General features: G+C 18.5%; 6 protein-coding genes across 6 annotated transcripts; 2 read left to right on the top strand and 4 right to left on the bottom strand.

Annotated features, from left to right (window-relative positions):
• Positions 1-477: 477 nt before the first annotated feature.
• PADL01_1113000 (conserved Plasmodium protein, unknown function) lies at positions 478-7,767 on the bottom strand (the record flags this gene model as incomplete). The annotated part of the gene is made up of 1 exon (XM_028682586.1): positions 478-7,767. One exon carries the CDS (start codon positions 7,765-7,767, stop codon positions 478-480), a length of 7,290 nt encoding a protein of 2,429 aa, XP_028538849.1.
• A 955-nt stretch (positions 7,768-8,722) lies between these two features.
• Positions 8,723-10,781, top strand: PADL01_1112900 (glycerol-3-phosphate dehydrogenase, putative; the record flags this gene model as incomplete). The annotated part of the gene is made up of 8 exons (XM_028682585.1): positions 8,723-8,851; positions 8,958-9,047; positions 9,171-9,362; positions 9,442-9,612; positions 9,774-9,905; positions 9,994-10,143; positions 10,357-10,509; positions 10,614-10,781. The coding sequence occupies 8 exons, from the start codon at positions 8,723-8,725 to the stop codon at positions 10,779-10,781; spliced, it is 1,185 nt and encodes a 394-aa protein (XP_028538848.1).
• A 257-nt stretch (positions 10,782-11,038) lies between these two features.
• Positions 11,039-14,155, bottom strand: PADL01_1112800 (serine/threonine protein kinase, putative; the record flags this gene model as incomplete). The annotated part of the gene is made up of 9 exons (XM_028682584.1): positions 11,039-11,205; positions 11,396-11,627; positions 11,763-11,986; positions 12,093-12,199; positions 12,316-12,626; positions 12,736-13,002; positions 13,101-13,329; positions 13,437-13,710; positions 13,867-14,155. 9 exons carry the CDS (start codon positions 14,153-14,155, stop codon positions 11,039-11,041), a joined length of 2,100 nt encoding a protein of 699 aa, XP_028538847.1.
• Positions 14,156-16,122: 1,967 nt separating this feature from the next.
• On the bottom strand, positions 16,123-17,151 carry PADL01_1112700 (conserved Plasmodium protein, unknown function; the record flags this gene model as incomplete). The annotated part of the gene is made up of 1 exon (XM_028682583.1): positions 16,123-17,151. The coding sequence occupies one exon, from the start codon at positions 17,149-17,151 to the stop codon at positions 16,123-16,125; it is 1,029 nt and encodes a 342-aa protein (XP_028538846.1).
• A 967-nt stretch (positions 17,152-18,118) lies between these two features.
• PADL01_1112600 (conserved Plasmodium protein, unknown function) lies at positions 18,119-19,402 on the bottom strand (the record flags this gene model as incomplete). Its single annotated transcript, XM_028682582.1, has 1 exon — positions 18,119-19,402. The coding sequence occupies one exon, from the start codon at positions 19,400-19,402 to the stop codon at positions 18,119-18,121; it is 1,284 nt and encodes a 427-aa protein (XP_028538845.1).
• Positions 19,403-20,029: 627 nt separating this feature from the next.
• Positions 20,030-21,961, top strand: PADL01_1112500 (conserved Plasmodium protein, unknown function; the record flags this gene model as incomplete). Its single annotated transcript, XM_028682580.1, has 1 exon — positions 20,030-21,961. One exon carries the CDS (start codon positions 20,030-20,032, stop codon positions 21,959-21,961), a length of 1,932 nt encoding a protein of 643 aa, XP_028538844.1.
• Between the last annotated feature and the right edge of the window lie 1,574 nt (positions 21,962-23,535).

Genomic DNA, 23,535 nt, shown 5'->3' with positions numbered 1-23,535 from the left:
TCTTTTCTTTTATTATATATATATATATATAATATATTAGAGTTAACAATTATTCCAATTTTTTACATATTCAAAAAAAAAAAGAAAGGGAATTTTTTAACACGACATTTCATTATATACCATTTTTAAAATATAAAAAATAATAAAATAAAATAAAATAAACACAAATAAAAAATTACTACAATATATATTATATATATATAATATTTATTGTAAAAAAAAAGAAAATTAAATTAATGATGGTATTTATATATATACTATTAAATATCACAGAAAAAAAAAAAAAAAAAGCATATATTTATAGCAAACATAATTTTATAATCCTCATTAGTGTGTTCACGAATATAATGTATTTTAAATATAGTAGCAACAGAATTATTTTATTTTATTTCATTTTATTTATTTATTTATTTATTTATTTTTGTGTATACCTTTTTTTCTTTTTTTTTTTTTTTTTTAATACATATAGAATATATATTATTCCTTTTGTATGTTTATTTTGGACTTGACTATGTGAAGGTCGGAAAAACCAAAAAGATAAATTAGCTCCTTAACTTCATATGAAATATAATTATGGTTTAGAATTTTTCCAATTTGTAATTTATTTTTGAATTGGTTATTACTGGTCAACATATTATATTGTGTGAGGATATTTTTTTTTACACATTCACATATGGATAATATGATAGCTTTAGAAAAATCTTCATAATATAATTTATTATGTTTGTTATTTTTGGTAAGAGTATTTAAAAATGATAAACACATATCATTATTAAAAAAATGTGGAATGATACCAAATTCTCGTAAGAACTTAATAAAAATAGTAGTGGTTATATATTTATTTGAATTATTAGAATTATCATATTGATTATCTGTCAAAGTTGTATTTGTTTTTTCATCTTGTGATGTACCACTTTTAATTTTCTTTTTATTAATATTCATTGATATATTTGAATAAAAGTCAAATAATAAAGGAAATGTTTTTGAGAAATTTTTATGTTTAACAATTAAAGGCAATTCATTATTAAAATAATTTTCGATATCTGAAAGGCTTAATTGATTATTACTATTATTATTATTATTATTTTTTGTGTTATAAATATTATTAAGTGGGATTATATCATTGATATGTTTGTTTATGTTATTTTTATTTTTCATATTAATTTGCTTATCATTTAATTGTTTGTGATGATCTTCCAGTTCTGTTTTATCATCATCTTCATTAATTTCTATGAGCTGTTGCTTGAAATTATCAAAATTTTGATTTTCACTTAGTTGTTCATAAAAGGGTATAAAATGATAAGTAATAAAATGATGAAAAGAAGACAATCTTGAGGGATGATTAATTGTTAGATATGTTTTTATATCTTGTTGGTTTTTTATAACATATTCTGATATTATATATAATAGATTTAAATATGCTAATTCCCTCATAAAAGGTATAAATAAATATTTTGGCATTATTCTTAATAATCCATATGGTCTATATATATTTTTAAATGAATTATGTTCTATTGAGAATTTTTCAAATAACCATAAAACATTATCTACATCTTTTATTAAATATGAATTACATTTCATATCTAATATTAGAGATATATATGCATTATATGTTAAATAGGAATTATTTATATCATGATTAGATAAGAAATTTTCTTCTTGTAATTCTATTTTTTTTAAATTATCTAAATTTTCCACAATTTTTATTTCATGAATTTTCCTCATTTGGATATCTTTCATTTTATTATTAGTTTTTATACTACAACTGTAATAATTAAATGTTTCTTCTAAACATATTTTCAAGCGAGGGCAATTTTTTAATGTATTTTTAATAGTGCTGAATATATCATATGTGGATGAATTTTTCCAGTATTCTCTTACCATATGGAAGATCTGTTCTTTTTGAATCTGATCACTTTTAGGATCATCTTCCTTTATAGTATCATCAGTTTTATGTTTATCATCCTTTTCATCATTAATATTTTTTACTTTTTCTTTATTTCTTAGTTCAATTAGGGAAGATAATTTTTCATTTTTCTTTTGATAAGACAAATCATCACATGTTTGTACCTCTTTATTTTTTGGTACACTACACAATTTATGAATTTGATTCATATCTATAGTATAATTATTTTCATATTTTTTTAACTCATTATTTTTTATATGTTCAATTTTATTAATCTTTTCATTTATTATTTCTTCATATTCATTTAATAATTTTTCTTTTCTATTTAAATTACTTTCAATATTTTTTAAATATAATTCTTCGCACATATTTTCACAGCATTTATCGAATTCATCTGCTAAATCATTTTTTTTTAATTTCCTTAATTCGAACGCTATATTTTTATATACCTTAATTAATTCTTCTAAATTGTTGAATTTTATATTTCCAATTTTTTTACAATACGTTATAATATTATTTGTTTGATATGCAAACATTTTATTATATTCTTCTTGCAATAATTTTTTGAATTGAATTAAAATATTATTTTGTAATAAATCATTTTCATATTGCTTGCAGTTTATATAATATTTATATTTTTTTAAATATATTAAATGGTGTAATATAATATTACATAAGGAATATGCAAGTATTATGCTGTTGTCATATTTTTTATTTGATTGTGTAACATGTTCTTTACAGCTATATAGATAAAGCCATTCATTTAAAGACAAATTTTCATTTTTTACATTGTAATTATTAATTGAGAAAGAATCATAAGAATCATCCTTACAAATATTATATGTATAATTATCATTGTGAATAGATAGTTTATCATTTATTTTATAATTATTACATGAAGAATTCATCATCATTATATTATTATTATTATTACAAAAAATAGGTGTCTTTTTTTTTCTTTCTTCTTCGTTTTCATAATTTTCCATGTATCTATCAACATCATACATCATATATTTACTATTCATTTCGTATATATTTAAAGGTATATTAAAAAATAAATTTGTGTAATTCTTTCTATCCATATTTATTTTCTCGTCGTTTTTCATTTGCAATAAAGATCGAATGCTTTCTTTTTTTTTCTGTCCACTTTTATTATCAATTAAATCATCCTGTGTATCAACAAATGTTTCATAAAACTCATATAAGTTTTGTATACATCCTTGATAATTATTAAAAGTTAACAAGTATTCAAAATTTTTTAATAACATTCCTGAGTATGTATATTGATCATATAAATTATATATATTCAAAATTTCGTGCATATTTATTATAATTGGAAAAAATGGAGAACCATAAATTTCTTCTTCATTTATATATACTTTTATTTCACAATTAATAAATACATTAAAAAATCTTTTCTTAAATTCATTAATAATAACATTATCATAATATTTATTTTTATGAAACAAAAATTCATCATAAAATCCTATTAATTTTTCTTTATTAATATTTCTTATCTTTTTTATATCATCTTTTTTTACACAACAACAATATTGCACAGTATAAGTACCATTATTATTATCTATTACATTTTTTATATAAGCACCTTTGTTTCCTATAACTTTAATATTATCATTACCTATACATATCCTTTCACCATTTTTATCATACAAAATAATGTCAAATGTATTTACTACTTGTACCATATTTTTTAAAAACTCCTCGAAAGTTTTTTCATTCTTTTCATTTAATTTTATAATATTTCCATTAATTTCGTCATAATATTTAGGACTCTTAAAAATTTGGTTATTTTCCTCACCATATATGTATTTCATATTTGCATTTTTTTTATTACTCTCAGACGTGATACAAACAGGGTTTTTATCAAAACATATGTCTACATTGTTATTATCATTATTATTATTATTATTATTATTATTATTGGTGTTGTTTATTTTTAGACAATCGTCATTTTTTTGAATAGATATAATATGTGAATTGTCACCATTATTGGAACTATCCTTTTTGTCGACCATATTATTTGATTCCTCCTTATCATTTACGCTATGCATTTCTTTCACATCATCTATTTTATGCATTTCTTTCACATCATCTATTTTATGCATTTCTTTCACATCATCTATTTTATGCATTTCTTTCATATCATCCATATTATGCATTTCTTTCATGTCATCCACATTATTCATTTCTTTCACATCATCCATATTATTTATTTCTTTCATATAATCCACATTATTCATTTCTTTCATATTATACAAATCATCATTCTTCCCATTAATTTTCGCATCTGTATTTCCTACGTGGTTAATAAAAAAAGATTCCTTTTTTATATCATATAAATAAGGTATTGATATACATCTGGTTACTCCTTTTCCTACAACTTTTGATAATTTACAACAAGGTGAAGAGGGAGAAATATTTATTTCAAAAGGAGAACTGCTAACACTTATTCCGTCACAGTATATGTATAATTTCTTCTTTCCAATTTTATTGACTTTATATAAAATTTTATATATACCATTCTGTAAATCTTCTACTTTATAATTTATCATTTCTTGAATATTATTAAAAGAATGAAAACACATTGGGGAAGATATTAAAGATATATTATTATATTCATTTTTTATTACATTTGATTCATTAAATTGTGTTAACATAATATTATTATTATTATCTTTTATTTCTTTGCTTATATTAGAATAGCTGAACGAATAATATGATTTTAAATATCCAATGGGTTCGATTTTCATTCTTATATTTATATGTTTTCCATAATATATATTATCTCCCTCTTTATTTATTGTATGAACATAAAGAGAAATCCATTCATTTAACTTTCCACCCTTTAATCCGTCTCCTTTAGCAACTACTGAATATAATATATTTGTTTTTAGTATACATGATAAGGAATTTTTTTTTTTTTTTTCTTGATCTTCTTCTTGTTTTTCTATATGCTTATCTTTTATCATATATGTATCTATTTTTTGTTTTTGTTTCAAATAAGTATTTGTTACTTTATCTTTTTTCTCATTGTAAGTGTTCCCCTGACATATAGGTATAAAAAATGTTTCTTTATTAAAGATGACATTTCTTTTTATATCATCCTTAGGATATAAAAACGAATATTTTTTATTTTCATTATATTTTTCATGGTTAATGTAATAATCATCGCAAAAAATAAATACATGTCCATTTTTATTAAATAAAGGAGGTGAATAGTGAGCATTATAATAATTTGTATCTTGTATACTACACTTGGTTTTATTTTTATAATAGGATTTATAATTAATAGATGAGAAAAATGTACTATGTTTAGGATGTTTACATAATGATAATTGTACAAATGTATCATCTATATTTAATTTATTTATATTAATTTTATTATTAGAATGATAATAATTTTGATTGATTTTTAAATTCATAATAAATTTATCTTGTGCATTATATGTAATATTATAATTATTAAGAATACATAAAGGTTTCTTGAATTCCAGAAAAGGATAATTATTATGATAAAGGATAAGATTTATATCAGAGGATATATTATAATGATTATATGGTAAAATAATACAACTATTAAAATTTAATTTTACTTTTATCATTTTATTTTTTTCTTCATCTTTTAAATTATTTATATTATAATTATATTGTTCTGTAATTATATTGTTTGTTTGATATTTTTCTAAAACACAAGAATTATAATCCACTTCAATACTATTACAATGATTATAATAATAACTATTATTATTATTATTATTATTATTATTTAAATGTATAACTCTACTCTGTCTACTTATTATATTTGTCATGTTATCTTCTTCTTCATCATCTTCTTCCTTCCAATACACTACAACAAAAAATGTATTATCATTTTTAAAATGAGATAATAATTTCCATGGTATTTTAATATTTGATATATAATCAACAAATAAAATAATATGAGTACATATAATTTCTTTGGAAACATCAACACGATGATAATTATAACAATTATCATTATTGTCACTATTGTCTTTATTTTTTTGTTTATTCCTTTTCGGTTCTTTCCTTTTGTATAATTGCAATATATTAAGAATACGTTTTTTTATTTTTTTAAGGACTTTTTTTTCATCATCACAATTAAATATTTTATCTATATTACTTTCTATATAAGAAAAGGATTTCATCAAATAATCATCAAAATTTATATTACCTTTTTCATTATAAAATAAAATAAACTTGGATAATATTTTATCTTTAATATGTTTTATATGTGTGTCATCCTGTTTATTATTCTTTTTATTATTCGCTTTATATATTTTTACATAATTTAATATTTCATCAATAATTTTATTCATATGATTTGTTCTATCCAATAGGTTTTTTTTTTCTTTTTCATCGTGTTGTATATCCATTAGGTAATTACACGTGTCCATATTTGACATGTAATATAATTTATTTTTTATTTTTATTGAGATATTAATTTTTCCTATAGGTGATAAGATATGTTTATGATTATTAATTAAATCATATATATTTATTTTTCTCTTTATTTTTAAAGAGTCATAATAATTATTCAGTATAGATCTTATGACATCATGTTGATATATATTATACATCGTACTATTATTTATTTTATTTGTATGTTCATAAGTTGTATCATTTACTTTTATTGGAATAATACACGTACCTAATATATTAAGAAAGTTTTTATAATTTTTTTTATGAATAAATCTTTTTTTTTTTTTTTTTTGTTCATTTGAATAAATATCATGTGATTTATCACTTAAATTATCATTTGTTATATTGTTATTAAAATGTAGACTATGTTCATTTTCTTTTTTATCATGATCATAATATATATTATTATCACATTGTATAAAATTATCATAATAATATTTTTCGAATTCACTCATGTTCACTCCTACTATTGATACAAAAATATAAATAATACCGTCATCGTATATGTATAAATGTTCATTCTTTCTATTTTTTAAATTTACATATTGATTTATATTAATATAATAAGAATAACTTTCAGGTTGATAGTAATTATTTTTTTCCATGCTTTTCTTATCCAGTTTTTCAAGATAACAAATAGATGTACATCTATTTTTTAATTCAGGTAACCAATTAATACCTTGAAAAAAACTAAATATTTCTAAAGGGTCTTCATATATAAAGTAAGATATACAAAATATATTATTGTATGTATGTTCATTATATGTAATATTATCTAGTGTAATATTTTCTATAAATATTTTTATAATATTATCATATTCATCAAGTATACTACTTGTATTTCTTGAACTAAAAGAAGTTAATGAGAGTGAACATGAATTAATTGAATTATTTTTTAATGACGAATCATAATTTGATTCTAATAATATTTGTTCTAACTGAAATATATCAGATTTGTTCTGTGAATAATCTGATTTATTACTGGTGCTATTATATGTGTATAAATTATCATATAACATGTTATATTCATGTATATCTTTATCATATATATTATTGTTACATATGTTTTTATCACATATATTATTACTGGATTTATTTTTATCACTTATATTATTACTAGATATATATTTATCATATACATCATCAGATGATGATATACTATTATTATTATTATTATTATTGTTATCTTTTTTTTCATTTTTTATTTTATCAGATTGTCTAATTGAACCTCCATTACTAACAACTATTTTTGGTTTCGGTTTTCTAGTCATTTTTTCACTGGATGAAGAATATAATAATTTATTTATTTCGTGAAACAATTTATCCTTACTTTTATTTTCATCACAATTTAATTCTTCCTCATCATGATATTTCTGATTATTTCTTCTAAACGTCGCCATCATATAAAACTATAAATATTTAGACATCATAAAAATAAAGGATATAATAAATAAATAAATAAATAAATAAATAAATAAATAAATAAATATATATATATATATATATATATATGTTATAAATAGAACATGTTTTTATTTTTTTTATTTTTGAAATATTTGTTTTCTGTCCATAAGTTATAAGTGCAATTTATTTTTCTGTTTAATAAAAATAAATGAATAATATTATATATATATATATATATATATTATATGTATATATTTAATAAAAATGACAAAAAAAAAAAAAATAAAATAAAATAATAATAAAAAAAAAAGGAGAATATAATATCATAACATTTATAAATAAAATATTTTATTATGTGTCTATGCACTTTTATTTTTTATTTGTATAAATTTTTTTTTTTTTTTTTTTTTTTTTTTGTGTAAACACTTGTCGAGCAACCAAAAAGGATAAAATATAAAAAACTAAACATAATAAAATAATAATAAATTAAAAAAAAAATACATTAAAATAAAATAATACAATAATATATACATTTTTTATTAATTTTTTTTATTTTTTTTTTTTATGTATTTATAAATGGATATTTTTTTCATATGCACAGGAATTAAAAAAAACAACACATTTTAATAAAATACATATATAATACAACATTCAAACGGTTATATTTTTTATGACATATGTATTTTTTTTTTTTTATATATTTTATAATAATTAAATTTTAATTCATAATCAGATACTTCTTTTTAAAAAGGACTATATTTATGATGTATGCTTATAAAAAAAAAAAAATTATATTTCATTATTTGAATGGTTTATGTAGATTGTTTTTTTTTTATTTTGATAATTAAAAATATTTCATATTTATTAAGGATCATATACATATATATATATATATATGTTCATATTAATTAAATAAAAAAAAAAAAAAAAAAAAAAGTAGGAATAAATAAAATGTTGAAATTTTCCATTTTATATTTCTATCTTATATTTCAAGTAATTACATGTTTTTCTGTAAATCAGATTAATGTAGGAAATAAATATTCTTTGATAGGAAATCCTCAAAATAATGTACCATTAAAGGTAATAACAATTAAAAATACATTATATATATATATATGTGTGTATATATATTTATTTATACATATTTCTACTTTTTTTTTTTTTTTTTTTTTTTTTTATATAAAAGGTATCTATTATTGGTAGTGGGAATTGGGGTACAGTCGTTTCAAAAATAATTGGAATAAACGCTCAAAAGTTAAAAATATTTCATCCAATTGTAAGCATTAAAAAAAAAAAATAATATTCAAAAATTTAATATCAAAATTATCCAAGTGAATTAAAATATATGCACACATACACATATATTTATATACATATATTTAAGTCTTTTGTGATTTAGGTTAAAATGTATGTTAAAGAAGAAATTGTGGAGGAAGAAAAACTATCTGATATTATCAATAAAAAGAAAGAAAACATAAAATATATGAAAGGAATGAAAATTCCTGAAAATATTTTAGCCATTTCAAACTTGAAGGAAGTTATTGATGATGCAGACTTGTTAATATTTGTATTACCGCACCAATACTTGGATGTAATACAATAAAATAAAATAATATGTAAACATTTATGAATATATAAATATTATATTTCCTCTTCAATTATTTTCTTAGAATGTGCTTGATGAGATTTTACAAAATAACAATCTTAAGAAAAACGCAAGAGCTATTAGTCTAATAAAAGGTATAAAAATGATAAGATCAAAACCTCAACTACTATCGGATATGATAGAAAAAAAATTGGATATTGAATGCTTGGCCTTGTCAGGATCAAACATAGCAGAAGTAATAAAATTAAAAATAAATATCTGAAGAAATATTTTTATGAAATGCCTACTTTTTTACATATATTCATTTTGTAAAGACACGATTTTTCAATAAAAAGTATATTTTCTTCAAAAATAAAAATATATATATATATAGTATACATTTTTATGAAATAATAGGAATTATCTCGTGAACACTTTAGTGAAAGTACTATAGGTTTCGAAAAAAAAGGAAATGAAGTGATATGGCAAAATTTATTTGATAGGACATATTTTAAAGTCAATTGTATACAAGATAAACCAGGAGTAGAAGTAATCATTTTATAACACTTTTTATTTTATAAAATAACTTATGAAATAAATAAATAAATATATATATATATATATTTCTTTGAAGTAGATATGTGGTGCTCTAAAAAATGTTATAGCTTTAGGGGTTGGATTTATAGATGGTTTGACAGCTAGCTATAATACAAAATCGGCTATTATTCGTATTGGCTTAGAAGAGATGAAAAAATTTGCTAAAATGTTTTTCCCCAACGTTTTGGATGTAAGAAAAGGACCAATGAAAAGAAAAAATTATATAATATAATATAATATAATATGAAATGATAAATGATATACATATTAACATTTGAAACGATATATATAAATATATATATAAGTAATTATATTAAATGAATAAGCAAATAAACACATATATATACATATATATATATATATATATATATATATATATGTGCATATTTATTTGTTCATTCAGGAAACCTTTTTAGACAGTTGTGGACTAGCGGATCTTATAACCACATGTTTGGGAGGAAGAAATTTTAAGTGTGCAAAAGAATTTGCCAAGAGAAAAGGGAAAGACTCATGGGAATTAATCGAAGCGGAATTATTGAATGGGCAAAAACTTCAGGTATAATATATATAATAAAATTCATAAAAAATGTATACATAATTTATTATTTTTTTTTTTTTTTTTGTATTTTTATTATATATTCCTTATTAATATTACCACAGGGGACTGATACGACAAAAGAAGTATATGATGTTTTGGAGTATCATCAATTGAAAAACGAATTTCCATTAATCTGTACAATTTATGAAATATCATTTCAAAAAAAAAATCCATGTAGTATTATTGATGTTCTTTCAACAAAAAAATTAAGAAATATAAAATACAAATAATAAATGATAAAAAATAACAAGATAAAAATATTCACATATAACTATGCATATATATATATATATTTATATATATGTAGAAAAAAGTAAAAAAAGAAAAATCACAAAATGGATGGATATATTTATACGTATATTCATACATTTATATATATACATATATATATATATATATTCACATATTTATTTATACATATATATTATAGTTCAATTACATGATAATTAAAAATATAAAAAAAGAAATCCTTTTATTTCCTCCTTTCTTATTCATTTTGAGTTTTTGAAAAATGAATAGATTCTCTTAAATATGGATGTTGTAAAGCTTGATCTGGAGTATATCGTTTAGATGGATCTAGAATTAAACATTTCTCTAGTAAATCTCCTAGTTGTTTTATTTTTTTTTTCAAAAATTGCATTTTAGGACTATTTCCTAAAATAATTTAAAAATAAAAAAAATAATAAATAAATATATATATATATTACCATTTTATGCCAACTTGATAAACAACATAATTTATGTCATAATTAAAATATCACATTGACATATAAAATATATTAAAAATACATGCACATACATATAATTTTTGGTTATAATATATATATTTTTTTTTTTCACTTACCCTTTAACCAATATTGATGCTCCAATAAATCACATGTTATATTTTTGGTAGGTCTCAAATCAGATATAACTCTAACAACTTCTTTTTTGGAATAATGATCTCTATCCACATAAAGAAAATCCAAATTTTCATTAAAATGCTGAGAATAAAATTGTCCACCTTTTATCATTTTATGTGAAAATTTGCCCTTATATTCCATCATCAGTTTTATCATATGATTATTTGATTTACCCTAATAAAAAAAAAAAAAAAAATATATGTATAACATATATACAGGAATATTATCATATGTATTAACATATTAAAATTTATTCATAATATTCAACATTAATATTGTAAATGATATCAATAATTTTTATCATCTTACTGGAAACAAGATTTTCCCCGTTGCTAATTCAAAAACAGTTGCAGCAGCTGACCAAACATCAATCTGAGCATCATATCGAAAACCCAAAATAATTTCAGGTGCTCTATAAAACCTACTAACTAAATATGACGTAATTTCATTTTCTGATATATCACTTGCACTTCCCAAATCGCAAACTTTTAAGGCGTTAAATTTTTCATTAATAAGAATATTATCCGGTTTTACTATAAAATGAAATATATATATATATATATATATATATATGTATATACATTTATATCAACACATATAATTTTTAATTTTTTTTTTGCACTATAAATGTGTACTTACGATCAGCATGCATTATTCGACATTTTCTCATATGTCTTAGGGCTATAAATAATTGCTTTGTGTAACAGTGAACGGCTGTTGCATTTAGTCCATGTCCATTTCCATACCTTTCAAAAAAAAAAAAAAAAAAAAAAAAAAAATATTTATAATATCACATTTTTAATATAAAATGTTGCAACGCTTTTCTCATGCATATGATCATTTAATCTTATTTTTTTCTTACTTTTTTAGGGCTATTCTTAAGTTACCCCACATCCACTCAAACACTAAACATAAATGATTTTTATATTTTATACTACTCAATAAACGAATGATGTGTCTTTTATTGTCCTTATCATATTGATTTAACTTCTTCAAAATAGATATTTCTTTTTCTGCAGCCTTCTTCATCATATCATTATCTCTAATAACTTTTACAGCTACATGAATTTTATTTACCATATCATAACACTTTAATACATTTGAAAAAACACCTTTCCCCACCAGTTCACAAACAACACTGTATCTTTTATCAATAACTTCACCAACCATAGCCTTCAAAAAAAAAAATATATATATACATATTATATTTATATATGCATATGGTTATATATAGATATTTTTTTAAAAACATTTATAAAATATATATATAAATTTTTTTAACCTTGTAATATCCCTCTGAATCATTCCAGTTATCTGACAAATTTGCATTATTTCCTGTTGTATAATAATCAGTTATATGTACTTTTTCAACTTTTCTCTTTTTATTTGCTTGTACGCAGGAAAACATATCAAAATCATCATTATCGTCATCATAATCTTCTTCCATTTCATCCTCTTCATTTTCAACGGGGCTTTTCTTATTAGTTAAATTATTATGTGTATCTCCATTTTCCTTACTTTTATTCACATATAAACTGTCATCCAGATTCTATAAAGAAAAATTATAATATACACATATGTATATATAATAATTATATTAATATATATATATATATATAATTAATTTTTTTTTTTTTTTTTTTTTACCATTTTTAATCTTTCATGTAATTCTTTCTGTTTGATTATAAAGGACCTAATTTTGGCCTTTTCTTCGTCAATTTTTTTTTTTAAATCACTATACAAATCACTACACTCTTTCACTGCTTCTGATTTTTCTTTATTTTGTTTTTCTTCTACAATTTCATGATCTGATGAGAGTGATGAGCATGTATCTTCAATAACATCGTTGTTGGGTGCAAAAATGCAGGCCGCATCACTGATAAAAATAAAATAAACATAAAAAAAAATATATAAATAAATAAATGAATATATATATATATATATATATATATATATATATTGATATGTCTTATTTTCATTTACTTTTGCTCGACATATGATGGATTAGATGGTATATTATTTGTTATTATAACATCATCATTTTTATTTTCACTTATCAAAAAAGCTTCATTGTTATAATCTTTTTTTATCTGATCATTCTCTGGTTTTTCACTCTCTTTGTTATTTTGTTCATTTTCATTAACCATGTTTTTTAATTTTTCTTTTAATGCTTCTCTATTTCTTCTTCTTTCTTCTAGAAGTTTATCCTCATTTTCTTCTGTTCGTAGTATCTTAAATCCGTTTTCACTACTCGAACCTATACAATAAAAAAAATCAAAATCCATATAAATATACACATATATATATATATATATATATATATATATATATATCATTTTTGTTTCTAAAAACATATACATGTTACATATATATTACGAATATTTACATATAACATATATATTAAAAATATTACTTGATCCGTTGGAAAAATTTAGATGTAATCCATTTTCATCCGAATCGCTACTAGTAGAATTAGGAGAATTAAATGAATTATAAATTTCTTTAGATTTTTTCTTTTGATCTTTTTTTAATTTTTCTTTACTTTTTTCTTTTTCGTTATTATTTATTTTATATGAATCACCATCGGGACTATTCTCCTCATGTTTTGATTTATAAATTTTATTTACATTCTTAAATTTTCTTTCATCGTTGCTAGAATCAAAAGAATTGGATGTAAACCGATTTCTCTTATCTTTGGACATAATTGAAAGGATATTATATAAATACAAATATATATGTATATATATATATATATATATGTGTTGTTGTTTTAGCTTTGTTTCCTGTTCCTACTTAATACGAATTTTTATTTAATAACCATTCTATTAGTTGTAAATTGTCTATAAGGACAATATTAATTACCTTACTTTAAGATAAAAAAGAAAAAAAAAATACATATAAAAAAATTTGTTTATGTATATATTTATATTTATGTATAAATTTAACAAGATAATAAAACTGTAAAAAACATTCCATAATAATTAATGCATAATTGACACTACAGCTTTTTATACTAATAATGATAAAAATGATGTTAAAAAAATCATTAGATGAAGGTATATATGCATACACTTATATATATGTACATATTGAACATATATACATATAATATATATATATATATATATATATATATATATATTTCTTATGAATGTCACCAAATATATATATGTAATTATTTTCTCACAGGCTTTACTTTTTTAAAATTATTACTTGTACTTAATAAGAGCATAAATATTTACCTTTCATTTTTTTCTATTTATACATAAAATTAAAATGTAATTACATTTTTTTATTTTTTATGCTTACACAATAAAAAAAAAAAAAAAAAAAAAAAAAAATTATAAATAAATAAATAAAATAATTGAAATATATAAATGTTTAAATATATACATATAATATGTTATAAATTATTTTTATATCATATTTTATAATAAAGTTTGATGTTTCTACATAATATAAAAAATAAAATTTTCTTTTATTTTACTTCTTTAGCTGCTGTCTTTTGTTTTATATAAGTACATTTTTTTTTGTTGTTCTTTATGATAATATAATTAAATACATTTTCTTATGTTCTCATTTTTTTTTTTTTTTTTCTCTCTTTTTTATTTGTCTAGAAACTATTAAATTACTTTAAAAGTTACTTATGTTCCTCGTTTTTAGTAATTGACAAGTTATATATATGAAAATGTTTATATCTGCTTTGATTTTAATAAATATAAATATATATATATATATTTTTATATATGCATTATGTATAATATATACATATAATAACTCTAAGTAGTTAAATGTTATATAAAATATGCATATTTTAAAAATATTATTATTATTATATAATATAATATATACAATTACCTTACATCTTATCGTGTGAAAACAAAAATATAATTATATATATACTCATAATACATAAACATTACATTGTTATAATATATATTTACTGTTATATAATAATATATAATATAACGAATTTTTTTAAAAATGGCATATATCTCAAAAATAAAATAATATATAATATTATATTATATTATATATATAATATATATATAATTATATTATAATTTATTTAAAATAATAAAACTGTTTAAAAATTTCGAAATGGAGAAATTAATAATTCGTTATTTAGAGATTTTAAAAAAAGAAAAAAAAAAAAAAAATTTATTTTTTTTAAAATCACTAAAATATACATATATATTTATAAATATTTAAAAAAAAAAAAAAAAAAAAAAAAGAATGTCATTAAAACGTATATAATATAGTATTATATATATATGTAATATATATATTTCCACCCATATATTTTTTTTTCTGATTTATATATATGAATATATATATATATGTATATAATATACGTGTAAATATATATTTCTCCTATGGAAATATGTGTTTTAAAAAATAAAAAAATTTTCTGCTTTTTTATAAATTTAAATAAAATAACAAAGATAATGATAAAGAAGATTAATTATGACATTTAAAAAAAAAACAAAAAAAAAAAAAAAAAAAACAAATTTTATAATTATTTTCATTTGTGTATTTTATTCTTTATAAATCAAATTTGGGTTTTTGTAAATATATTCCTTGTGTATCACATATATATTTATTCGAATTTTTTTTTTTTTTTTTTTTTTTATATATTTTTAGTATTATTTTATTTGGTTTTCATATTTTATGTTGGATATTCATCTTGATATTCTTTTTTTTTATTTTCTATTTCTTGTATATTTTTCTTGTGTTTTATATTTTTTAATTTTATCGTTATATCTAATTCTTTATCTGTCAAATAAATTAATTTTTCTTGTATGTCATTTTCTTCTTCAATAATCTTTTCTAATTCTTTATTTATTTCTTCAAGGGCAAAATCATCAAATTTTATAAGAGAAGAGCTTTGTATATTTATATAGCTGTTGTCTTCATTTGTTGATATATTATCATTTAATGTATAAGAATCATCTTTATTTGTTTCAGAATTATAATAAAAATTATTATGATTTTGTTCGTTTACATATTTGATAGAATTGTTTTGTCCACACTTAACATTTTCCTCATTTATTATTTCACCATATGAGGTATTATAATCATTATAATCTTTATTATTATTTTTTATATTTTTATTTTTAATTTCGTTAATAATATTATGATCCCCTGAATAATTATTATTATGATTATTTTTGACCACTTCCTTTTTCATATCATCAGAAATATATATTTTATTATTATTTAATTCATTTTCTTTTTTTTCTACATATGGTTCACATATATCTACTTTTTTATTATCATTCTCTAATTTATTTATTTCTTTTTTCATGATCTTTTCAAAAGTTGCTTTATTCTCATGTTTTTTTTTACTTGAATTGCTCATATCGTTTTTAACTTTTTGGTCTATAATAATTGAAGTTACATTTTTATTTAATTTATTATCTTTTTTATGAACATGAAAAGAAGACATGTTTTTTATGGAACGAAGATTTGTACCTTTATTATTGATATTATCATTTGATTGAAATATATTAGTATACATTTTCTTTACTTGATGATTATTTTTAACCTCATTTTTTTTTTTTTTATCTGGAGTTAGGTAAATCTTAGATTTTATTTTTCTATTAACTACCATTATTTCATCGTCAGAATCTTGACTTTTTTCACATTCACTAGTATTCCCATTTTTTTTTTTTTTTTCAAAATTTAATTTGTTCATTATGAAAGGATGGATAAAATTTATGGGTCTCAAAAAAATAAAATGTACATACAAATAAATAAATATATATATATATTTATTTATTTAAGGTAATTTCTCTATTATATAATATTATATTATATTATATTACATTATAATATATTATTTTTATGAGGGGAAAAATATATGTCTGATGAACATTCAAATAATGATATATGTACTATACACATTATGTCATTCTATATAATATATTCGTACAGTATAATTTAAAGGGATCAAAATTTACATGTCCCATATAACATTATATATATAAACAAATGTATAGGCTATATATGTATATATTTATAAAATATAATATATATCATGTTTTATTTAAAAATACACATATCTTTTTCATAAAAGAAAAAAAATTAATTTAATAAAACAATGATTTATATATGGTAATTAATTTTTTCATAATAAGAAATTTATATATAACATAAAAAAAAGAAGAAAAAAAAAAAATATATATATAAAATGATATAAATAAATATAAAACAATATAAAATAACAGTATTTATTTTATTGTATGTTCTATCATGTCTATTTTAATTAATATAAATTAAAAATTCTAACAAAAAATGAAAGTATATTATATGACAAAAAAAATATAAAATTAAAATAAAATAAAATAAAATAAAATGTGGTAACAATATTCTTGTTCCACTTTTAAATATATTAAAAACAAACAATATATACTCAAAAAAAATATATATATATCAAATAAATAATTTAATAAATAAATAAATAAAAATATAACATAATGTAATATAAATATTACATTAACAGGCATGATAAAAAAAAAAGATGAGTTAATATTTAATTGAAATGTAGAAGACATTTTTTTTTTCACACAATAATATATTTGTCCTTCTCTTCTAATATATTATATATATATATATATATATATATATATATAATATAATACTTATATCTTATGTTGTCATAACTAATACATGTAAGAATACATTTGTACAATTTTTTTGGTAAATCGACGTATATTATCCATCTGTTCAATTTGATTATCTGGACATAAGAGAAGAAAGAGCTTGATAATTTTTTGAACTTGGTTTAAGTATAAAATTCTATTTTTATCATGGAATGAATTATTTTTTGTCTCTTTCGATTTTTGATTAATATGATAAAAAAAATGGTTAACAAATAGGATACATGAAAATACAATAACAGTATCATCATATTTATTGTTTATATTTGGTATACACAATACATCATTGAATACCGATAAGAGAAATTTATTTATAATATATGGTGATCTAGTTATAAACATTAATTCATATAGTAAGGCATATTTTGTAATATTATTGGATAGTTTAAATGAAGATGAAAATAAAGCAATTCTTTCCATTTTTAAGCTTTCTTCTTTTTCTTGATAAATATTTTCTTTAATAATAGGTTCATATTTATTAATATTACAAATAGTATCCTTTAGGCTATTTATATAAACATTACTTCTTTTTTTTTTATGATGATGATGATGATAAGAATAATTATTATCATTTATTAGTAGGGATATAAAAAAATGCGTGGTATTTAAAATATTTCTTAAGCATATACTTTTACCAGATATTTTTATGTTTGAATAAATACAAGCACTAATTGCATATTTAAGACATTTTAAATTATTAATTTGTATAAAATTTAAATTATTATATTTTTCTCTTTGGGGAGAATAGGAGAAAATATTTTCAAATTTTAATTTTATTTGTTCATAGAAGAAGTTATTTTCAATATGTAATGGTGTGATATTCTGAACCGGACTATCTGTTTCATGATAATTTTCTGGCATATTATTATTTGAATTTATAGATTTATTATTATATGAAAATGGTTTATTGTTTTGACAAGATAATAATACGCTATTTTTATTAGAACCAATAATATTATCATTAATATGTTCAGATATATTATCATCATTTATAAGGGGACTTATATTATCATTACCTTTTTTTAATGAGTCCGTATCATCACGCAAGAGACTATTATTTTCATTTTTCTCAGTATGAGAGCCATCTAAATGTGTATTAAGTATATTTAAATATCTAGTTTTGAAAATATGATATAATGTTTTATATATATCATTTATATTAACATATTCTAAGAAATCATTATCTACAAGTATATTCTGAATAACTAAACCTAGGATAAAAAATATATTATGTAATTGTTTTTTTAAATCGAAATTATTTTTGTAATTTTTTTCATCCCAATTCATTTTTGAATAAGTTCAAGGGCAGAAAAAAAAAATAAAATAAAAATAAAATAAAATAAAATAAAATAAAATAAAATAAAATAAAATAAAATAAAAGATAATAAAAATATTATATATATATATATAAATTTCCCGAATTTATCTCATGATGATAATTTTTAATTTTTGAGCTTTCACATATTTTAAATTATATTTAAATATAATGAAAGGCTTATCATTTTTACAAAAAAAAAAAAAAAAATAAAATAAAATAAATAAATAAATAAATAAATAAATAAATAAAATAATAAAACAAACAAACAAATAAATATACATATATATATATGTAATATATTGACACACATAAGGTTTTATATATAGGGATAGATTTTAAAATAAAAAAAGAAAAAAACAAAGGATCGTCATAGAAAAATATATATATATATATATATATTTATATTCACAAGAATAAAAATATAAAATTTAATAAAATATATGTATATTTTATATTTTATATTTTGTATTTTATTTTTTATTTTGTTTCTTCCGGTATAGTTGCTTCACACTGACATATAAATAATAATGTTTAGATAAAATGACGGATGATCTTGCTTTCATAAATATTATAGATTAGATAATTACTCTTTTAAAATGCTACATTTATATACAAAGCAGATTTGGCATAAATGGCTCAATTATGAGCGTTTGAATTATAGTAAGAAATGTTTAAAGAATGTGAGGTTATTGTATGGATTGAAAGATAATCATTCATGTTATTTTTCAAGCATCGATAAAGGTAATATGAATGATAACAGTAATAATACATATGTTAATATTAAAAATAATATTGTTGTTGAAGAAAATAAGATTTCTAATAATGTTCAAGAAAACGATTATAAAGAACAATATGATGATAAAACAAGATCAATTATTGATCATATGAAGAATAAATACGATATATCATCTAACTCTTTAAATTTTGATATAAAAAAAAAAAAAGGAGAAAAAGAAAATGTTTTCGATATAGGTTTTACATGGAGCACTTTTTTTAAGTGTGAAAAAAGTTTGTATAATGTTATTAGTAAATATGTGAGCACAGATGTGATGGATAATTATCTGCATTCATATTTAAATTATGATGAAGAAGATGCATACATAAAAGATTATTATAAAGAAGATATTCTTTGTGATAATATAAATATTGATGATATAGAAAAAAAAGTAAATAATATACTTATATATATTACATCCTTTTATTATAAAAATATTCGAGATTTTAATATGATATCCTTATTGAGTGATAAATTAATACAATTATGTAAAAAGATTGATTCTATCAATTATAAGAATAGTAAGTTAATATTTAATATTTGTAATGTGTATAATAAAGTGATGGCATTAAACGATGAATTGTTTTTCATCCTTTTTAATATATTAAATAAAATATATGTACAAGATAATAAAATGAAATATATTATAATAAAAGATAAAGAAGTTTTGTTAATATTAAAAACATTGTATAAACAAAATTATAAAAATCATATAATAATAGATACCATAATTGGTTATATAAAACATGGATCTAACTTAAATCCTGATATAATTGTTGATACATTTTTCTATTTAACTTTACTTTCAAGAATGAATCATGAATTATTTAAGAAGATTCATACATATATATATAATAATATATCAGATGAAGAAAAAATGAATTCATCTTTTTCATCTTTGAACAAAACAAAAATTTTAGAACCAGAAAAAGAAAAGGTTAGTATGGGTGATAATTATAAGATGAATACAGAGATAGCTGAAAAAATATCTTTTAAAATAAATATAACCCCAATAAAATGTATCAAATTATTATATTCCTATATAGTTTTGGATGATGAAAATTTTCTAAACTTTTATATTATAGAGAAATTATTAGTAACACTCTGTGATAGTTTAAAGGATAATTATATGATATTTAAGGAAGAAAAAGATTATTATAACCAAAAAAAAATACACAAAATGATATGTATTATAAGAACATACTTACGATATAAAACACCTTTTTTTTATAATTATTTACCAAAAGATATAAAAAGGAAATTAAAAGAAATATATATGTATGATATAGGAGAAATAAAAATTAATGAAAAAAAATTTAATGAAAAAGTATCTTATCATTTAAAAAAATTAAGAATTCCACATATACAAAATGTAATTAAAGGTGGTATATTATTTGATATATTAGAAAAAGATAAAAAATTAGTTTGGTTATGTTTATCATATCATCATTATTATGTTAGAACAATCGATTTAACACTAGAAAAGTTATTACAAATAAATTTAATAAAAGCTATGAATTATAAAATATCAAAAATTCATTATTATCAATTTTCAAGAATGAAAGCCAAAAAAACCAGATTTGAATATATACGAATGTGTAGATATTATTCATTAAGAGATAGAAGAAACTATGATGATGAATTAGAAGGATGGAATTTACCATATATTAATTGGTACCATAAAAAAAATAAAAATGTACATATTTCTAATTATTTTTATAATTATACACCCATATCACAAGTTGAATATTGATTTTTTTTAAATATTTTTTTTATTCTTACATATTTTATTTTCAATCATTTTTCAAACATATTTATTGTACATACAACAAAACCATGCAACATATATATATATATATATATATATATATATATTTATTTATTTATTTATTTATTTGAATTATTTATTATTTCATTTCATTATATTATTTTATTTTTTTTTTTTTGTAATTATTTAAGAAACAAAAAATTTGAAAATATAACAAATATAAGAATAATGATAAGACCTAAAACTTTCTCTTATATATATATATATATTATAAAATGTTATCCTATAAAAGGGTAAAATAAATAAAAACAAAAAAAACAGGTTGTAAATTTTACATATATTAATAATAAGAAGAGAATTTGTTCAAAATAATTCTTTAATAAAATAGTAACAAAATATTTTATTTTATAAAATATAAATAATTTTATAAAAAAAGAAAAGGAACGAAACATTTCATTTTTTTGTAAGAAACGTTAGAAAAAATATTTTTTCCTAATTATTCTGAATTTATAATAATTTTTTTTTTTCATTTTTCTTTTTCTTTTTCCTTTTACGTTTTTGAATTTATGAAATTTTTTTTTAAACATATAAAATTAATAATTAAATTACAATAATAAATATTATATAATAATAAATATTTTTTATTATTCTTTATAAAAAAATAATAATAAATAAAATCCCCATTTATTATATTCATATGTAATATTTTATTTTGTGGGTTATAAAAAAAATTAATCTATAAATATATTATTATATATATATATAATATTATAAAATTAAATAGATAATTATAATTTATTCATTTCAGATACTTTTTTATGAATTATAAATTTTGTATATTATACAAAAAAAACAAAAAAAAAAAAAAAAAAATGATAATAGAAATATAAATTATTATACATAAAAATATTTATTGGTTTAATATAATATATATAAAAATATATTATATATAATGATGTTATTTTTACTTAATTTATATTTATATATAAATAAATATAATATATTTAAAATAAATAATACATAATTTTTATTATATATAATTTATATATATATAAATATATATTTTTCTTTTATAAAATACATGAATCATGAATAGATTTTTTTTATGGCTAAAAAGATGATATAAAAAGAACTATATATAAATATATTTTATTCATATTAAAAATAACATATTATTTTATTACGTATTTAAAAATAATATATATAATATTATATATAAATGAATTCTCTTATATATTTATATGTATATATATAATTATAATATATTTATTTATATACAGATAATTTATGTAGATTTATATATTTTTCTATTTTTTAATTAAATTTTTATATTATATAAATATTTATTTTATTATTATTATTTTTAAATATATTTAAGTATAAAAAAATAAATAAAAAATAACTGCATTATATTTTTAAGCTCAATGCAATATTTCTAAAATAAAATACTATAATATATATATTATATTTTAACGTAATTATTAAATATATGTAGATAAATAAATATATATTATATATTATCTATATTTATATATATATATATATATATATATATATAT

Source organism: Plasmodium sp. gorilla clade G2 (assembly GCF_900097015.1).
Source record: "Plasmodium sp. gorilla clade G2 genome assembly, chromosome: 11".
Classification (NCBI taxonomy): domain Eukaryota; phylum Apicomplexa; class Aconoidasida; order Haemosporida; family Plasmodiidae; genus Plasmodium; species Plasmodium adleri (nom. inval.).
The sequence above is the reverse complement of the archived record's forward strand: the minus strand, read 5'-3'. Positions and strand labels throughout refer to the sequence as shown.